The 18,245-nt window shown below is 39.9% G+C and overlaps 2 protein-coding genes across 6 annotated transcripts in view; both read left to right on the plus strand.

Annotated features, from left to right (window-relative positions):
- The window catches only part of LOC109528612 (tumor necrosis factor receptor superfamily member 14-like), a 30,630-nt gene extending 16,160 nt beyond the window's left edge, over positions 1–14,470 (plus strand). For all 4 annotated transcript variants that reach the window (XM_019891450.1, XM_019891452.1, XM_019891451.1 and 1 more), the window contains one exon: positions 14,343–14,470. In XM_019891450.1, the coding sequence (XP_019747009.1) occupies positions 14,343–14,455 (113 nt within the window). In that variant the 3' untranslated portion in view covers positions 14,456–14,470. The remainder of the gene's footprint in view (positions 1–14,342) is intronic.
- The window catches only part of prkcz (protein kinase C, zeta), a 52,245-nt gene continuing 35,154 nt past the window's right edge, over positions 1,155–18,245 (plus strand). For both annotated transcript variants that reach the window (XM_019891414.1, XM_019891415.1), the window contains exons 1-4: positions 1,155–1,419; positions 2,744–2,865; positions 3,672–3,761; positions 4,029–4,079. In XM_019891414.1, coding sequence (XP_019746973.1) covers positions 1,343–1,419; positions 2,744–2,865; positions 3,672–3,761; positions 4,029–4,079 — 340 coding nt within the window. In that variant the 5' untranslated portion in view covers positions 1,155–1,342. The remainder of the gene's footprint in view (positions 1,420–2,743; positions 2,866–3,671; positions 3,762–4,028; positions 4,080–18,245) is intronic.

The raw sequence follows: 18,245 nt of genomic DNA on the forward strand, positions 1-18,245 counted from the left end.
TTGACTGTGTGATCAACGCGATTTCACTGCGCCTGTATGTGTTTGTGATGTGGTGTGGTATGTGAGTGTGTTTCTTCGAATTTACTTTCGTTTTGTTTTGTTTTGTTTTCAGTGTTGGGGGGGACGCAACAGATAACGTTATGTGCGCATGCGGGTTGCTATTTTAGTCCGCAAACTGAGGAATCGCGCGGATGAAAGTTTGAGATAGCGGCGAAAAAAACTCACAAAGGTCTACTAATTACGACATTTAAGAAATGGGAATGCCAGTCTAATTTTTCGTATAACTCGTCCAAAGGGCGTATCACTAAACTCACCTGGGATGTATGCAAAGAACACGAAAGCGAGATACGACGAGAGGCACGATTACGAGGCAAGTTGGTCATTAGATTTGTAGGCTAATCGCTATGAAAAATATTATGAAACAGTATTGGTTATTCTATAATTTACTGGTTGTAGCATGGTACCTTTATGATTAAAACATTCGTCACAAGGTGTAGTAATGCTAATGTTAACTGTTGGTAGAACTAATGATGACTGTGTTAAATTTGAAGGTTGTTTGAAAAAAATGCCGACCGTAAAGTTTTTTTTCGAGGTAGAAATTCTCGGTCGGTCGGGTTACCGGAAACACACTACTTTTTTTTCTATGCCTAATTGATGTGCAATTATACTTTATTCTAATATGGCAAAGGAAAAAAAATATATACGCGTGGGTGCAAATGTGAATGTGTGTGTGCTCCCCGGGGTCAAATTGAGAATTCATGTCATTGTTTTCAAGAGCATCTCGGGAAAGGTGACAATTTTTTAGCTCATTCATCTATGTATTGCTGGAGATTGATCTGTATAGCAACTACAGAGAAATGCATTCAACAAAGGGTCCAAGTCTTTTTTTAAATCGGATTAATCACTGTTGAAAACCCGTTATGGGCTTTGTTTGTTACATTAAAAATAGGGGGGTGAGTTTGTCTGCCGTAACCATAACGAATTGGAAGAAACTGTCAAGTTGTTTCAAGATGGCCATTTAATGACCAAACCTGTAAGGTTTACTTCACATTAAAAGTGCATAGAATAATTCCGGGCAGGTGTTCATTGTTATTACTTCGTAGATGTTTTAATTTGAAAGCCTCAGACGGAACTTAAAAGTTTAACAGTAAAACTTGACTTCAGCTCCAACGATACTCGGAATGTTATCTGTACCCAAGAAACTTCCAAGTCGGACACGCGAAGTTTATTTTCCAGTGTGTCACCTACGGAGCGGATATTTATCATCGACATTGACCGGGCGGTGATTCAGGACTGAAAGCGGTTTGAGTTGGCCTTTTTAGAAGATTGACAAAACTACACAATGCATATGCTAGCCTCAAACGGATCCGTAATGGACCTGGAGTCGGAGTCGGTGAAAGTTAAAGCTCACTACCGCGGGTAAGTGACGAGCAAAAAGTAATGGCAATGTCATGTGGCAGAGCAAAGCGAAAGCCATCCATGACGTTGCGGTATAGCAACAATGGGGAAACACCTGTTGATCAGGGACTCGGGGCAGGCCATATGAAGAGCTTCTGTTCTGAGGTTTCTACAAGTGTATGACGACTGGTTCAGCAGCAATTCTGTTCCCCTTTAATTGTTTTCTCCTTGTTTGGCTTCAATTTACAGTATTGTGAAATTGTTCACTTGTGATTGGGGGTGTCGTTGTCACCTTTAAACTCAGGAACGGCTGTACTGTGCTGTACAATACTTAAATTCTCAAGACATTTCTTGATCATACTTAGTTTAGTAGATAGTTATTGACAACCAATGACGTCTTTCGATCACTTTTGTGGGAAAAAAAGGAGAAAGTGTTGCAAGGCATGAATGACAGGAATGCATGTGGATCATTTAAGATTGACAGACACACCTTCTCTTGTGAAGGGGATTCCATGTGCATCTAAGAGGAGAGGTTGACACATAAGAACTACGATTGTGCCAATTAATGTGCCAGGAACCATTAAATATAGGAAATACAAATATGCCAATTGTTACAATACGCAAAACAGGACACATCAATTATGCATCTTCTGCTCAGATTATTGAGCAATACGGTATATTTATGCCGATTCTGGCAATTGGCCGTTATCATTTCTATAAAGTCTTGAAAAGGTGGCTTTTACCCCACCCAGTTATGTGGAGTGCCCATCAATCTGTGCATTGTGTCTACCACTTGTCCTGTTCGGAGTCATCCAGCACAGGCTTGAGCTGGAAGTGATATGTGTGAGCCACTACACTACCAATTGCCTTGACAGTGTGCCCCGCCGCCTCCTGAAAAAAAAAAAAAAAAAAAAAAAAAAAAAAAAAAAAAAAAAAAAAAAAAAAAAACAGTTTAAACTTTTGTCTCGAAATCACAGCTTGTTGCCAAGTCGCCACAGCATAGTAGCTGAGCTGGAAGCGAGGAAAAAAAAACGTTCTATAGGGGTCAAAGATCAAAATTGCCTGTTAACGTCATTGTGCAGATCCCTCTGAGCGCTGCACACCCTGGAGCATACACACTACCCTCAACACCAGTGCAAGGGTTACATTCTTGCAACTGCTTCTCTTACTTAAAATTGCAGATACTTTTAGTTCCAAAATGTTGAAGTATGAGTCTCACTCAACTTACACTGGCAAGAATTGATCAGAGCGTACGGGAAGGTTACTTCAAAATCAAACAAGTGAGCCAACCACAAGTGTGTGTCTGCGTGTTTGTGTTTGTGTTTGCGTGTATGCATGTGTTCAGAGACATGTTGATCACAGACCTAGCTGCCACTTTAACTTTCGTGGAGCTTTGTGAGGAGGTGAGAGCGATGTGCAGCCTGACCAGACAGCAGCCCATCACACTCAAGTGGATTGATGATGAAGGTGGGTCTGCCTCACAGTCAGATAGCGTCCAAGTTTTGCTCTATTTGACCTTGAGCATGTTCATTGCTCTTTAAATTTGTGTCACTTGGCTGTTGAAAAAATATGTACATCATATTACATAATGGAGTGCAGGAACAGGCACATATATTATCTCAACCATTTTCTTTGTATACATCTTTTTTTGCAACTGTTTCAGTACCCTGTGACGAGATGGGTTGTATACTCGTATTTTTCAGTGCCAATTTTCATTCGTTCCTCTCAATTAAAATATGTTGTGAAAAACCGAGTAAAATACAAAAATCTGAAAACATAAATGTGAGGTATTAGATATTATGTAATGTGTAATGTTTCATGACATCAGGATGCGTAGCAAAGCAGTGTGCAAAAAAAGAAAAAAACAAGCCAACTATGGTATAATGATACAAGAGTAGACTATCTAAAGCTGAAAATGTGGCTGAAGTGGTAGATGTTTGTACCTGTTTACACTTTATTAAATTACCAAACGTTCTCACTCGAATCCCACTCTCGGAAATAAATCAAACTTTTTGAACTGCAGTAGTTGTAGAAGTCCCCAAACCTCTTTTTGGTTTACGTATTTTGCCATGATTTTTTTTCCCCACAATACAACATATGCGAGCTATGGCGATTACATAGTACATGAGAGAAAAAACACAATTCCCAATAGTTAAGGTAGAGTGACAATTCCAAATCAACCAAAATCCAATCCAAAAACAACTGAAAACAGACATTGAAGCTCAGCAAGATTAGACGTAATTCAGATTCACTTTTCTTGTGACCGTTCGCAGGAGATCCTTGTACCATCTCATCTCCGCTGGAGCTTGAGGAGGCATTTCGTATTTACAATCGAAGCAAAAGATCCGGACTGCTGTTGCATGGTGAGTTCACTCCAAATTTAGTTGATTCAGACCTTCTTAAATTAACTGGTCACACATTATTCATGTCAAACCTTGCTCTTGGAAATCAGTAATATACCTAGTGCTTTTTTTTTCTGTCATTTTTTGAGCCATTCTTTCATTTGCTTATACATGAGTGTGAGCCATCCAGATCGTTCTTGTTTCAACTTCCATCATGAAGCACAGCTGTTGGGTTGAGGAAGAGGGCGGTCAAATACTTTCTCACTCACTCTGCTTTTCTACACACAGTCTTCCCAAGTATTCCGGAGCGACCTGGAATGCCATGCCCTGGAGAGGACAGTGAGTTGAACTGTTATTTTTTTCATAACACAGCTTGTTCATGGAAATGTGGTCCAAACAAACACACGGTTCAGATGGCTGTGCTCTACTCCAGCGCATGAATGTCAGATGAATTTGAAGCTTTTTATTATTTATTTGAACAGTTTTTTTCCCTGGGTTGAATGATGATACAACATACTGTAAATCAAAGATTTTAATTTTTTTTTGTTTTTGAAAAGGATTGGGTGTACTAGCTTGAATTTGTAAAAACTTTAAATGTAGTTTCTCTTTCAACAGCTTTACAAAGTGCCCCTAAGCAGGGGAAATATTAAAAGCTCCTTATTGGTGACCGCAGCAATTATAGCATTCGGATTGTGATTGTGTGTCTAACGCCTAACTTTGCGGCCTTTATATGTAGAGTTTGTATGTCCTCCCCATTGCCTGTGTGAGTTTTCTCTGGGTGCTCCGTCCCCCACACCTCACCAGGTCCAAAAAAAAAAAAACGTGGTGAAATTCCAGTCAGTTTCTTGACCAAGGCATTGACTCAAGCTCTGGATTCGGCTCTCCGTGGATGGGTTGACTTCAGAGAACAAATGTCATTGTACCTTGCACAGTTGGCTACATGTAACAAAAGAAAAAAGGCACATTGTTTTCAAAAGCATATGCATTGGAGGAATATTATTCAAAGGCAGACATAGATGGATGGAGAGACGCATAACTTTGGACAAGTGTTGTGATTATACGATAACCAATCCTATGGAGAATTTCTGAATTATTCAGTTGTGCATACTGATGCGTATGGACATTTCTGCATTTTAACCCACCATTGGTAATGTGGCGACTGGAGAGCGCGAACTCTGTTGTGGACTTAGGATATCTTTAACATACACACTCATTGGGCAAAAAAATGTGCAGGGTATTTCAGGCCCAACTGTTTTGCAGTGAACAGGCTGCTGAAGAGTTTATGACAGGAAGCACAGCGTATTATTCAATGTTTATCATACCCCCCCAAAAGCATGTAATACTTATTAAAAAATAAGGAGCACAATTCGGTGCTCAACTCAAAACTATTTTGGACTGAGATGATCAGAATACTGTAAGATTATGCCTAATATGAAATCTGAAACACCACAATTCAGCATTTCATCTGTTTTCCTTTAGTTTGAAGAAGGGCTTTCATGTTTGAATGGAGCTGACGCTTTAGTACTAAGTAAATGCCCCTCCCTACGATACTTCTACATCATAATTCCATTGTTTAATTGCAATCAGAAGGGTTTTTTCCCCCCCTAATGTGAGTGACCTGAGGCTTCCCTGCCTTGCGCCAGACTCTCTGGCATAGACATCACCCTGCCACCACGACCACTAGCCACTCCCATCCATCCTCCCTCCTCCCCATGGCTATGCCCCCCACCTCCCATGCTCTCTCTCTCTCTCTCTCTCTCTCTCTCTCTCTTTATCAGCTGTGTGGCACCGATGTCTCTCGGGGGAGGAGCTTACAGTGCTGCAGCATCGCACAAGACAAGCTTACGAGAGAGACAGAGAAAAACTGGGAGAGCGATAGGGGGGAATCAGCATACCTTATACACACGCCAGCTTTTAATGCACAAGGCAGGCATCGTTTTTTTTTCTTCTATTCTATTTTGGGCCTTCCGGATGAAACGGAAACGTTTGATCAAGGCCAACAGATAGAGAGAAATAAGGTGCTTTGTGAACTGTCAGCTGTGAGGTGAGAGCAAGCGAATAAGAGGGAGTCAAGGAGAAAATCATTAAAAAAAAAAAAAAAAGCTGAGAGAAAGAGGGAGGGCTTGCCAGGGACAGCGACAGCAGGGGGATGTGGATGTAGCAGGCTATCATCGCCGGTTCACCTCTCATACACGCGCACACACACATACAGAGACACTTAGCCTGGATAATGTGCTGAAAGAGGGAGGTGGAGGGAAAGAAAGAAGACAAACCGGTGAGCAATCTATTTGTGTATTCCATCAATCCATCCCTCATCTCTCAATATGGAAATCATTGCATCACTCCATCTATTAAGAGACGGTGTGTTTGAATGAGCACATCATCACCGAGCTCCTTGCTTATCTGCGTGCATGAACGGGTGACATCTCTGCATCCATCGTTAGCATGTGTGCTCGATTCAACCGTTGGACGAGTCACGCATTGCAGGCGGGAATCATGTGTAAGCAACCTGCTGGTCCTGCTAGCATGGCCGATGCCTATTTTTGTTTGACTTCCGTCACTGTGTTCCTTCTTCAAAGGGCTGCTTATTTTATCGTTAACGCTCAGAGATTGCACCTCAGTGTGGCATTGTCAACATTTTTTGGGGTCTTCATTTGGGGTCTCTTAGATTTAGGGTACCTGAGATATGGCTCTGATGCAGGTTGTTTATGCATGTGGTGGAGGGCAAGAGCACATAGCATCCAACCACATTTGAATTTATTATCTTAAAGACCTGCTTATCCGGCTGGGAGCCTGTTTTATGTTGTGGTTGCAGCACTTGGAGGGCAAGTGAATGTTTGTTGTTTTGCAACAAAGTATGGCATAAAAAAGGTCAACAATATCATCGAAAACGGTGATGAAAGCTAGCAACCAAAACACAAAAAGCCAGACAAAAAGAGGGGATTTTCCATCTCTCTTCTTAGCGCTAGCATTACTCTGATGATGACAAGTTTTTCTCAAAGCACAATTGGTATGATACTTCAAGAAATCTCAAGTCTTGCTTGAAAATATATGAGAAACCTTTCCTTTTTTGCCACATTTATCCACGTGACTTTGTCAGCTGTCTTCTACACAAAATGAAGAACCCGGAGAATAATCATTTCACATCCAAGGCCTCCTTTTTTATGTTTTACTTTGATGTATTTATTTATTTTTTAAATGAATCTGTGCCATATAATATTTTTTTCCTCCCTTTGGTTCTGGCTTATTTATTGCAACTCTCAACTTTGAAGGGCACCGGTGACAAGCTAGTAACAAGTAAGCTTCGCCTGCAAATTGAGTTCACAATGTCAAAGATTTAATAACAACCCTGTATGTAGCCATAGAAATGCAGATGCATTCCACGAGCAAATGTTTTGGTGCTGATTTGCATTTTGGTTTGAAGATGATCTTTAATATTATTTTATTACTAGAGACATGTTGAGCCCAACATGTCTACACTTTGAGCTGTAGTGTTTCAGGTTATTCATCATCACTGTCTGAGCTTTTGTAGGTCTGTCCTGTGTCTGTATTTAGTTTTGCGTATTGCAGCTTTTCTGAGTGGACACTGACCTTGTTATAACCGATTGTACAGTAGAAACTGCTTTCTGGAATAGCTCCACAGCTGCGTGTTTCAGATGTGTTGAATGAGATGACCCACATATAAATATACAAAAGCAGCTATGCATCATATTATTTGTTGAATGCAGCACTACAATAAGAACCTGCACAACCTGCCATCTGTAGCAGCAGTGTTATGTAATGTGCTGAAAGAATTAATCACTGGATTGGAATTGGAACCAACCCCCTTCAGGAGAAAAAGCCTGATAACACCTTCATAGCTTCTAGGCTCGAATGATTTGGTTTCCTAGGTAGGGACATAATAGACCTGATTTTTTTTTTTTTTTTTTTTACTGTAAAACAGTAACTAGGGCTGTTCAAAACCAATTTTTGTTCAGACTGTTTCCAGTATGAGTGTTCACTCCTTGAGTACTCACCGATACCAAGTACCGATACCTCTGATACTTTTGCTTTCACACAATGACAAAAAAAAAAATGTCAACAGACTTTTTTTCTAATGCAGATGATTTACCGTTGCGTTAAACTGCTGCAGTATCATGGCAACTACTGCCCGGGAGCATTTACCCTGTCAGATTTTTTTTTCCTGATGTATCGATGACTGGTATCGTCCGCCGACACAAGGGCCCAATGCCTTAAAATAAGGTCGGTATCGACCCGAGACCTGGTATCGGTACTCGCCCGTCCCTCATAATAACTCATGTTTTTATTGATTTGATACTTTACCAGGATGCCAATAAAAATTCTCTTGCTTGATACATGTTGTTTGAGGATGTCACGACATGGCACAGTATTAGAGCAGGAGGAGAGTTTAACCACACTATAGTGTACTGTATTTCATTGTAGCATTTGGTTGTTTGTTTGAAAAGGCGTAAAAGGTGAGTCAGAGAGAAATGCAAACGTTGTATGTGTGATTGAAAAGGGGTCGGGGTGGAGGAGAGACACGAGTCAGGAGGACGATCCTTCATGCATCACAGAGCTGAAGTGTCAAAGTGTTCCTGTGATGACTTATTTTCATCAGGCACATTCTCGGCCCACCTGAAAGGCTGACAGGCAGGGGTGGAGATTGCAGTGGGAATATGATATGACTCAAGGAAGCCTATATCTTGTACAGTACAGCTATTCAGCTTTTAAAACTGAAACCTTTTCCGACTTGGTCTCAGATTTTACAAGATATGCACTTAAATTTTTGATTTTTTTTTTACTCTGCTGTGTAACCTTAGTCTTCTTCAATACCATTCTTGTTCTCTCAGTTCAGGACATGAAGCTTTGCATGTGCTGTAAACATTTGCCGGAACAGAAGCAAGACTATATGCACCTATCTGACATGCTTGCATTTTGTGCTGTCGACCACTTTTATTTTCTTGTGACAGGCTGAGAAATATTGAATTTGCTTATTGTATTTATTTTTAATATCAACAGACAACAATTCAGACATGATCAATCTTTGGTCACCAAATATACCTGAACTCTGAGCTAAATGTTCATTGAAATTAGGAGGAGACGTCGAGCTCATCCGTGTTCTATACTGCATGTCCTTTTTGGGGTCGGGGGTAACAGTTGACAGGTGAGAGGACCCTTACACTCTGGACCGATCGCCAGTCAATCCACAAGCACATGTAGACAAACAGCCATTCACACTCCAAAAAATAATCCCACCTACAGTATATGTGAGCCATTTTCAAATCTTCCATCAGAAGTTTGTTTTGGGGATATGGGAGGAAACCTATGGAGTCATGAGGAGAACAAATCCATCCAGAAATACTACAATGGAGATTCAAAAGTGGAACTCCTGACTATGTGTGTTGCCTCAGACTGAAGATGAAGCATGTGAAAAAACAATGAATAAAGGTGCACCAGGTGTGTTAGCAGCAGTGTGCAGGATGACTCTGTAAACCATCTGCAGTATGTGAGTGAGTCACTAGCCTAACGAGTAAAAATGTGGTGTTGGACCCGTTTCCAACTTGACAGAGATGACGTGAGACATGTACACTGCTAAAAGAATGTCGCTGAGCATCAATGTTATATCATAACAAGAGCTTGTGGATGGCCAATCCATATACTATATAAACATGCATCTTGCTTGAGGGTTCCCCCCCCCACCGAAAAAGAAATTTGTCAAATAGCAGAGCTCAGTAGTGGTAGAAAATTTCCACTCCAGGCCTCTTGGTGTACTAATGCGGTCATTTCATGATTGGTTTGCAATTTGCTGATCATGATATGATGTTTGACATCATTTTATTAAAAAATAAAAAGAAATAAATATCACGCTCCATGTGCACAAAAATACATGTGGTGGTTAAAGAATACATTGTGCCCCAAAGAAGTGTCACATTTTGTCTCCAATGCATCCAAATGCAAATACAGTAACACTGCCAAGCTCCCAGACATTGGGCCTCGTCCACGAATACATCCGACGTGGTCAGGTCTTGTACTCACAGAATAACTCCCTTGCGGTCCTTTGATTGCTCCACTCCGAATGAGCTGCTCAGGAGGTGGCAATTAAAAAGCCATATGTCAGCTGTCATTTGTGGTCACCAATAATGAGACCTGACGAACAAGCACCGACGCTCCACACCCTAAACACTCAACACACCTCTTGACTTACAAGACTCTCCAACTCCAGGAATAGCACGAGTGCTTTTGTGAGGTGTCAGTCCTCCCTGCTGCAGTGCAGCACACCCACGTATTTGCCTCACTGCTACTGAAGATGACGATTATGACGATGATGGTGATAACTCAGTTGCTCGGAATATTACCACGCAACATTTGAAAGGGAATACTGTCTGGTGACATGGTGTTTTCCGCCCCCCTCAATACTTTTTACAGTACAAAACAAAAGTTTTTAATCACACTGGATGTAACAATAATAATTTCTACTTACTCATTATTTTATTTTGGATCAACCTAAATAATTAAATAGGTTTTGAACCAATTCTATTCGCACAAGGGCAGCAAATAATTATTTTACTTATCTGACAATTATTTGGTTAATTATTGGATGAATCTGATTTTTTTTTTTAATTTAAATTTTCATCAATTTATTAAACAAATCAGGACACAATTTCAAATTGACAGTGAATAAAATACACAAACCTTAATCTTCTTCTTCTCTAGTCACTGCGTATCATAAGATGATTCCAGTCCATTGTTGGATGCATTGTCTGGGATTCGGGGTGACATCAGCTAGGTCCTCTTGGGTGCAAGATGTTGGGAGGAGTGGGCAGCGTCCACGTCGCGGCCCCTGTCAGGTGTTTTTGCACTTGCGAATCCTTCAACTACACTACGCAATCAACAACAAACCTTAATTCTGATTCAGTTACTGGTATGGTGTTGGGAAATGGGCAAAAATCTTGATCATTGCTTTCCAAAGTAAAATATTTTTTTTAATTTTGATTCAACACAAGTCATAGGTTCCAGCACACCTGTGACTCTCTAGTGAGGATAAGTGGTTCAGATAATGGAGGGATGGATTATCTTTGGAAAAACACCTATGTAAACAAACAAACAAACAAAAAAACAAACAGAAGCAACAACCCCGCCCCGCCCAAAATAAAATCAGCAGCCACACTATAGCTAAATAACATAAGCAAGTAAGCAGTAAGCTATTAACTTCATTTGAACATCACTAACTGCACTAGTGTACCCAACAAACACAATGATCAGAAATAGTAAATAATAAAACAAATACCACTTGTCAAACAGGCATATATTCCAATTTTTAAAACATCAACAAAGCTGAATTATTGGGTTACATATGGGCAGCATTGGCTTAGCTTGTTCCTTATAATACACTTTGAGAACCTCTTTTCTACTCACGTATGCTCACATGATGAACATGTAAAAATAGTATGACAAGTTGCATTCAAAGTGTTAATTGCATACTTGGAGCGTCGCTTGATTAAATGTGTTCGTCTTTTATCATTTGTGGCTTCCATGTGGCTGTTGACAGCAAAATCCTACCATGAAATGACAAAGACACAGTATAAGCTTCATACTGGCACCTTTGTGTGGTCTTAAAAGAAGTATTCGTCCATCTTTAGAGTTGTGACACTGAGGCAGGAATGCCTCAGAGTTTTGTCCACCGCTTCGACAAAGTGAACCTTTTGCTAATATTTATTCGTTATTTGAATGAACTGGACATGTGTTCTGCATTACAGAACCACACAACCCCATTCTGGTTGCGTTTTCCTTCTTTGTGAATTGTCCACAACTCGAATTTGTGTCATTTTCTGTCATGGTTGGTATACGGTGATAGCAACTGTCTGACTTCAGCTTCAGACTAGTTGGCCACCTGTAAAGCTTTCGCCTCAGAGCTGAATCTGTCAATAGTGGTTTTGTTTTTGAAACTTTGACTGTGGCACAGCAGAGCTGATGGTGATAACTCAGTTGCTCGGAATATTACCACGCAACATTTGAAAGGGAATACTGTCTGGTGACATGGTGTTTTCCGCCCCCCTCAATACTTTTTACAGTACAAAACAAAAGTTTTTAATCACACTGGATGTAACAATAATAATTTCTACTTACTCATTATTTTATTTTGGATCAACCTAAATAATTAAATAGGTTTTGAACCAATTCTATTCGCACAAGGGCAGCAAATAATTATTTTACTTATCTGACAATTATTTGGTTAATTATTGGATGAATCTGATTTTTTTTTTTAATTTAAATTTTCATCAATTTATTAAACAAATCAGGACACAATTTCAAATTGACAGTGAATAAAATACACAAACCTTAATCTTCTTCTTCTCTAGTCACTGCGTATCATAAGATGATTCCAGTCCATTGTTGGATGCATTGTCTGGGATTCGGGGTGACATCAGCTAGGTCCTCTTGGGTGCAAGATGTTGGGAGGAGTGGGCAGCGTCCACGTCGCGGCCCCTGTCAGGTGTTTTTGCACTTGCGAATCCTTCAACTACACTACGCAATCAACAACAAACCTTAATTCTGATTCAGTTACTGGTATGGTGTTGGGAAATGGGCAAAAATCTTGATCATTGCTTTCCAAAGTAAAATATTTTTTTTAATTTTGATTCAACACAAGTCATAGGTTCCAGCACACCTGTGACTCTCTAGTGAGGATAAGTGGTTCAGATAATGGAGGGATGGATTATCTTTGGAAAAACACCTATGTAAACAAACAAACAAACAAAAAAACAAACAGAAGCAACAACCCCGCCCCGCCCAAAATAAAATCAGCAGCCACACTATAGCTAAATAACATAAGCAAGTAAGCAGTAAGCTATTAACTTCATTTGAACATCACTAACTGCACTAGTGTACCCAACAAACACAATGATCAGAAATAGTAAATAATAAAACAAATACCACTTGTCAAACAGGCATATATTCCAATTTTTAAAACATCAACAAAGCTGAATTATTGGGTTACATATGGGCAGCATTGGCTTAGCTTGTTCCTTATAATACACTTTGAGAACCTCTTTTCTACTCACGTATGCTCACATGATGAACATGTAAAAATAGTATGACAAGTTGCATTCAAAGTGTTAATTGCATACTTGGAGCGTCGCTTGATTAAATGTGTTCGTCTTTTATCATTTGTGGCTTCCATGTGGCTGTTGACAGCAAAATCCTACCATGAAATGACAAAGACACAGTATAAGCTTCATACTGGCACCTTTGTGTGGTCTTAAAAGAAGTATTCGTCCATCTTTAGAGTTGTGACACTGAGGCAGGAATGCCTCAGAGTTTTGTCCACCGCTTCGACAAAGTGAACCTTTTGCTAATATTTATTCGTTATTTGAATGAACTGGACATGTGTTCTGCATTACAGAACCACACAACCCCATTCTGGTTGCGTTTTCCTTCTTTGTGAATTGTCCACAACTCGAATTTGTGTCATTTTCTGTCATGGTTGGTATACGGTGATAGCAACTGTCTGACTTCAGCTTCAGACTAGTTGGCCACCTGTAAAGCTTTCGCCTCAGAGCTGAATCTGTCAATAGTGGTTTTGTTTTTGAAACTTTGACTGTGGCACAGCAGAGCGCCATTGTTCTCCCCCTAACACTCTGTGCTTTGTGTATTCACCAGAATAAACCAATTGGAAATGACAGAGGCACACTATGACGACACTCTTGTGTGTGTTTTCTTTTTTAAAGCTGGCCTGTAGCTGTCCTACAGCACAAAAACACAACCAGGACGTAATCTGATCTATTCAGTTACAAGAAAGTGGGAAACAACACCTTATCAGTTTCCATGGGATGTGGAAGATTTACATTTTATATGCCTTGTTTATTATTATTATTATTATTATTATTTTTGCACCATGGCTTTGTCGTCAGTATATGTTTAAGTTCAACCGGTTTACATGCATTTGATAACTGGCATCCGTCCTTTGAAAAACATCCACGCTCTCAGCACTCAAGCTATGTTGATGCACCCTCTGCGACTATGCCACTCAATTGACTGCCTACTACGCCTGTAATAGCTTGGATGATTCAGTTGTCATGCGGATGATTTGTTTACAGAGTGGAGAGCCCAATTGCTCAAAGCAGCAGCGTCGTTTTTTAACTCTCTTTGTATTCCGCAGTAGAAGGACATCCTGTTTGTGGTGTGCTGAGGATTCCATCAATTTTTGAGAGGGATTCCCATTCGTTGTCAGAATCAAGAGCAAGTGAATTGATATTCGTGAAGAACTGTTTTTGAACCGTGTATGCTTTAGTGATAAGCAAGCAACTTGAGCTTGAACAAATAAGAATTGCAAGGAATCTTTGACATTTGATGTTGTGTCGTGGCACCGTTCTTGCTTTATCTTAGGTTTGTTTTCACAGGTGAATTAGGGAAAAAAGGACCTGATAGTAAACGTACATGCTCTTTATACTATAGGAATCACATACAACAACACGCATTAAGAAAATTGAAGACATTGAAGAACCAGTGAGTTGATCCTGATGTCTGCTATTGTGCTTGAAAGTTGATTACTGAAAGGTCAAATGGTAACAATTCTCTGATATAAAAGTAAATATTGAATAGGACTTAATTGGGCAGGGTTTTTTTTTTTTTTCGTTTTGAGGCAATTTTTGCAGTGTGAAGCAGTGTACTGTTGCTTGGCAACAAGCTTTGGCCTGCTGTTTGCTGTGTATTAGTGAACAGTGCATGACTGACAATGAGGCAGTCGACACATTAAGACTTATTATATTTGCACTCACTTTGGCCGATTGGTTGACTTTTCTTTCTGTTTAAACTATTGTCTTGTGCACCACAATGAAATTGGAGAGACAGCCATAAAGTAATAAGCCTGGTTTAATTTAAGCTACTAATAAACTGTTTTTCTTGGATAAATATTCACGGTTCATAGTTTAAGTACCTGTTTTACAGTTAATTAAAAACAAAAAAGTATTTTTTTTTTTTTTTTTTTTTTTTTAATGCTTATTCTTAGTTTAGTTTTCATGAGCAATGTTTGAATATCATTATCTTTGTCTTATGTCCCAGTGTATAAAAATAATCATCATCAGTGCTTTTTTTAATGCCTGTCCTCTTCCTGTCAGCTATTTTGGAAGTGATGTCATTGTTGGATGCCTGTCAGAAGCAGAGAGCTGTAATTGGATGTCTCATCCCAGCCACTATACACTTGAGTAAAGGTTCATCACCTTTCCCAACAAGCTTCAAAATAGAGTTGTCTTGGAACCCACCTGGCACAAACCTTTGCAAAGCCTTTTCTCTTACACGGTTTCGCAACACATCCATGGATTTTCCCCAGAATTTCGGTCAGAGCTCTCTTCTTCTGACAGGCATCCAAAAATGACAACATTTCCAAAATGGCTGACTGAAAGAGGACAGGGAGACATAATTTTTATTTTTTTTATGGTATCGATAATATTAGCCAGCCTCTTGTGGTCATTTTACGATGACAATGCCCGTTAAGATGCAAGATCTGTAAGTGTATGTATGTTTACAAGATTTATGTTTAATGCTTTGTTGTGCAATCACATATTTTGATTGTGAAAATTTGTCTGGCCACTGGGCTATTTTTTTCATTTTATTTATTTGTTGATGTTAATTCATTCATTCAATGGAAGTTAGTTGTTGTTGGCCAGCTGGAGCGTTTGAGTCTGTGCATTCTGATTTGCCCTAACGTTGAGCAGTGTTCAGGTGCCTTTGCCTCTTTTCCTATTTTAACTAACTGGGTTGGAACTAACACTTTAAGTAAAACGGCTGGTGTGTTCTCCAGTGTGAATTTGGGTCATATCTGTGGCCTGATAAAGAAACAATATACAGTACTTAAGAACTGTCTTTGGCAAGTACAGAGCTTTTTAGAACAAGGTCATTTCATGTAAAGACAGTCTCTATTATGCAATTCTCTGCTGTGTTCAGCTTTATGGATTGCAGTTCATTTATCTCACAGGCCTTCCTTTTTCTCTCTGACAACTCTGAACGGGTTGCCCATGAAGTGGCAGCCTCTCAGGGAGCAGTTTATGAGCTTACTGTGTTTACAATTTGAAGATCATCCAGTGAACAGCTCTCTTACTCCCATCACTGTCATCACAATGGCTTTTGCGATCAAACCAACATCATCAAATGGGTAATTATCACCAAGAAAACGTGACTTCCATTTTTTTAGCATATTAACTCCGCTGTTCTTGTTCAGCATTTTTATTTTTCATTATACATGTCCTAATTGTCTTTGTTAATAATCTATATTTCTCAATTTTAGTGTCTGCGGTCACTGTTTTTAAGTATACAGCATGATTTGGTGTTTTACATTTTCTAGTCAAATAATTTCATTCTGGGCCTTTAAGGCCTTAGATATGGATGCGCCTTCTCTCCGGATCCTGGCAAAATGTGTGTTTTCAATGAAATTCTTTGCTGGAACTATGTCCAGGGAGTGCGTTGACGCCCAGTTTCTGTTTTCCTCACTAGAGAAGTCTTTAAAAAAAATACAAAATCATACGGTAATGTCTGATGCTGCCTTTAGTCATAGTGTGGATTCTGAGTGAAAGGTGGTTCCTCTAGCTTGGGTGCAGAGTCAGTTCCTGTTAGTGATGACAAACAAAAAAGGTTAAAGGTTACAGTGATAATGCTATTGGTCCAGCCTAGAAAACAGCCTTCCACAACGTCACCGTAAAAGAATGCAGAAAATGTTTGCTCAACCTCCCCGCTGTTCTACCGCTGGGGAGGCAAATTGACACAACTGTGGAGAAGAATATGTTTGGCTGGGAGAGGGTAGCCCTGCATGTGCCTCTTGTAAAATAAGCAAAGCCTTTATGAAGGAATACATTCTGTTCAGAGTCGAATAGTCAGTTCAGTTTTTTTCATTGCTTCTCAAAAGTGACAAACCTTTCACTCAGAATATGTTTTTGTGCTTAAAATAGAGCATACTGTATTTTGGTTGCACCAATAAGACTTAAGAAGTGGTGGGCGCGTTAGTGAACTTCGGTCATTTGCCAGCAACGGAGCTGGACCTGGAAGTCTGCCATCATCAGTTGTCATTATTTCAGGCCAGTTCGTCTGTCCCCCATGCCATCGTCATCGTTTTTGATGTGCTTCCTTCATCGCTGGTACAGCATTAAGATTTGAGAAAAGACGAGGAAGAATTTGGGAACTAAAGTAATAATACTTGCTGTTGTTTGCTTACCCTGTCTACTCCATATATTATTCGCTGCTGAAACCGAATTGCACTAATATAAGGTAGAAGCGGGCCACACGGTGGACTAGTGGTTAGCGTGTCCATCACACTATTCTGAGGTGAGAAAGTCGGCTACATCCTTCCACTATAGTTTGCATGTTCTCCACGGACTTGCATGGGTTTTCTCTTCGTGCTCTGGCTTTCTCTCCCACTCGAAGATTAACTGAAGCCTCAGTGTGAATTTGAGTACGAATGGTTGTTTGCCTTGATGTGCCCTGCCATTGACTGTCAGCCAGTCCAGAGTACACCCCGCCTTTATCCCAAAGCCGGCTGAGAGAGACTCTAGCTCACCCGTGACCCAAATGAGGCTATTCAGTATGGCAAATGGATAGATGGATTTTAGTCGTAAATTGTCATTTATGAATATTTTACTCAAAGCAACAACGTCAATGGAGGTTACTTAGAGTTTCTTATTGTGGGGTTATTATTGTGTTTTGTTTGATTATTACAGTATTTAAGGTTTAATGTAATAGTTGTTAGTGTCTATGTTTAGACAATAAAAGCCACATTTATGTGCCCAGAGTTTTGTCACGACAGCGTGCCTATCTGCCTGCCCTAACAGGACTTGCGGCAATCAATGGATGCAGCCATGCCTCTAAAAATAGTCCTCAAATTTGAATTTGGGTGAAATGCGTTGACATTGTCACATATTCAGAACCTATTATGCCATCTTGTGTGCAATAGGGTGCAACTGTAGTGTGGGAATGTCCCACTTGTTTGCTTTTTTTCATAAGATGTGTAATACTATGTAGTTCATATTTGATGCGCAAGTGCAATGCAGTATATTGGTGCAGGGTTCAATTCTGGCTTTGGCCTTTCTGTGTGGAGTTTGCATGTTCTCTTCGTGCCTGCGTGGGTTTTCTCCAGGTACTCCGGTTTCCTCCCTCATTACAAAAACATGCATGGCAGGCTGATTGAATACTGTACTCTAAATTGACCCTAGGTGTGACTATGAGCATAAATGATTGTTTGAACACCTTATACAGATTGAAGTGACCATTTCAACCAGACTCAGCATTTTGTTTTGGGGGGAAATCTTGTCATGTTGATATTTTAATACTGATTTGGCAAATTGGAGACACACAATAGAGTACCAGTAAATGGAAATATATCATGCACTAGTAATTTGTACCACTGCCTGATATTTAGGTATATAGGCATTTATTTATTTATTGGGGGTGGGGGGGGGCGCTAATTCATAAACCCATAAATTTCAAAGTTAATCGATAACAATGAGATATGTTAAAAGG

This window comes from Hippocampus comes, unplaced genomic scaffold (assembly GCF_001891065.2).
Source record: "Hippocampus comes isolate QL1 unplaced genomic scaffold, H_comes_QL1_v1.1 scaffold174, whole genome shotgun sequence".
NCBI lineage: Eukaryota > Metazoa > Chordata > Actinopteri > Syngnathiformes > Syngnathidae > Hippocampus > Hippocampus comes.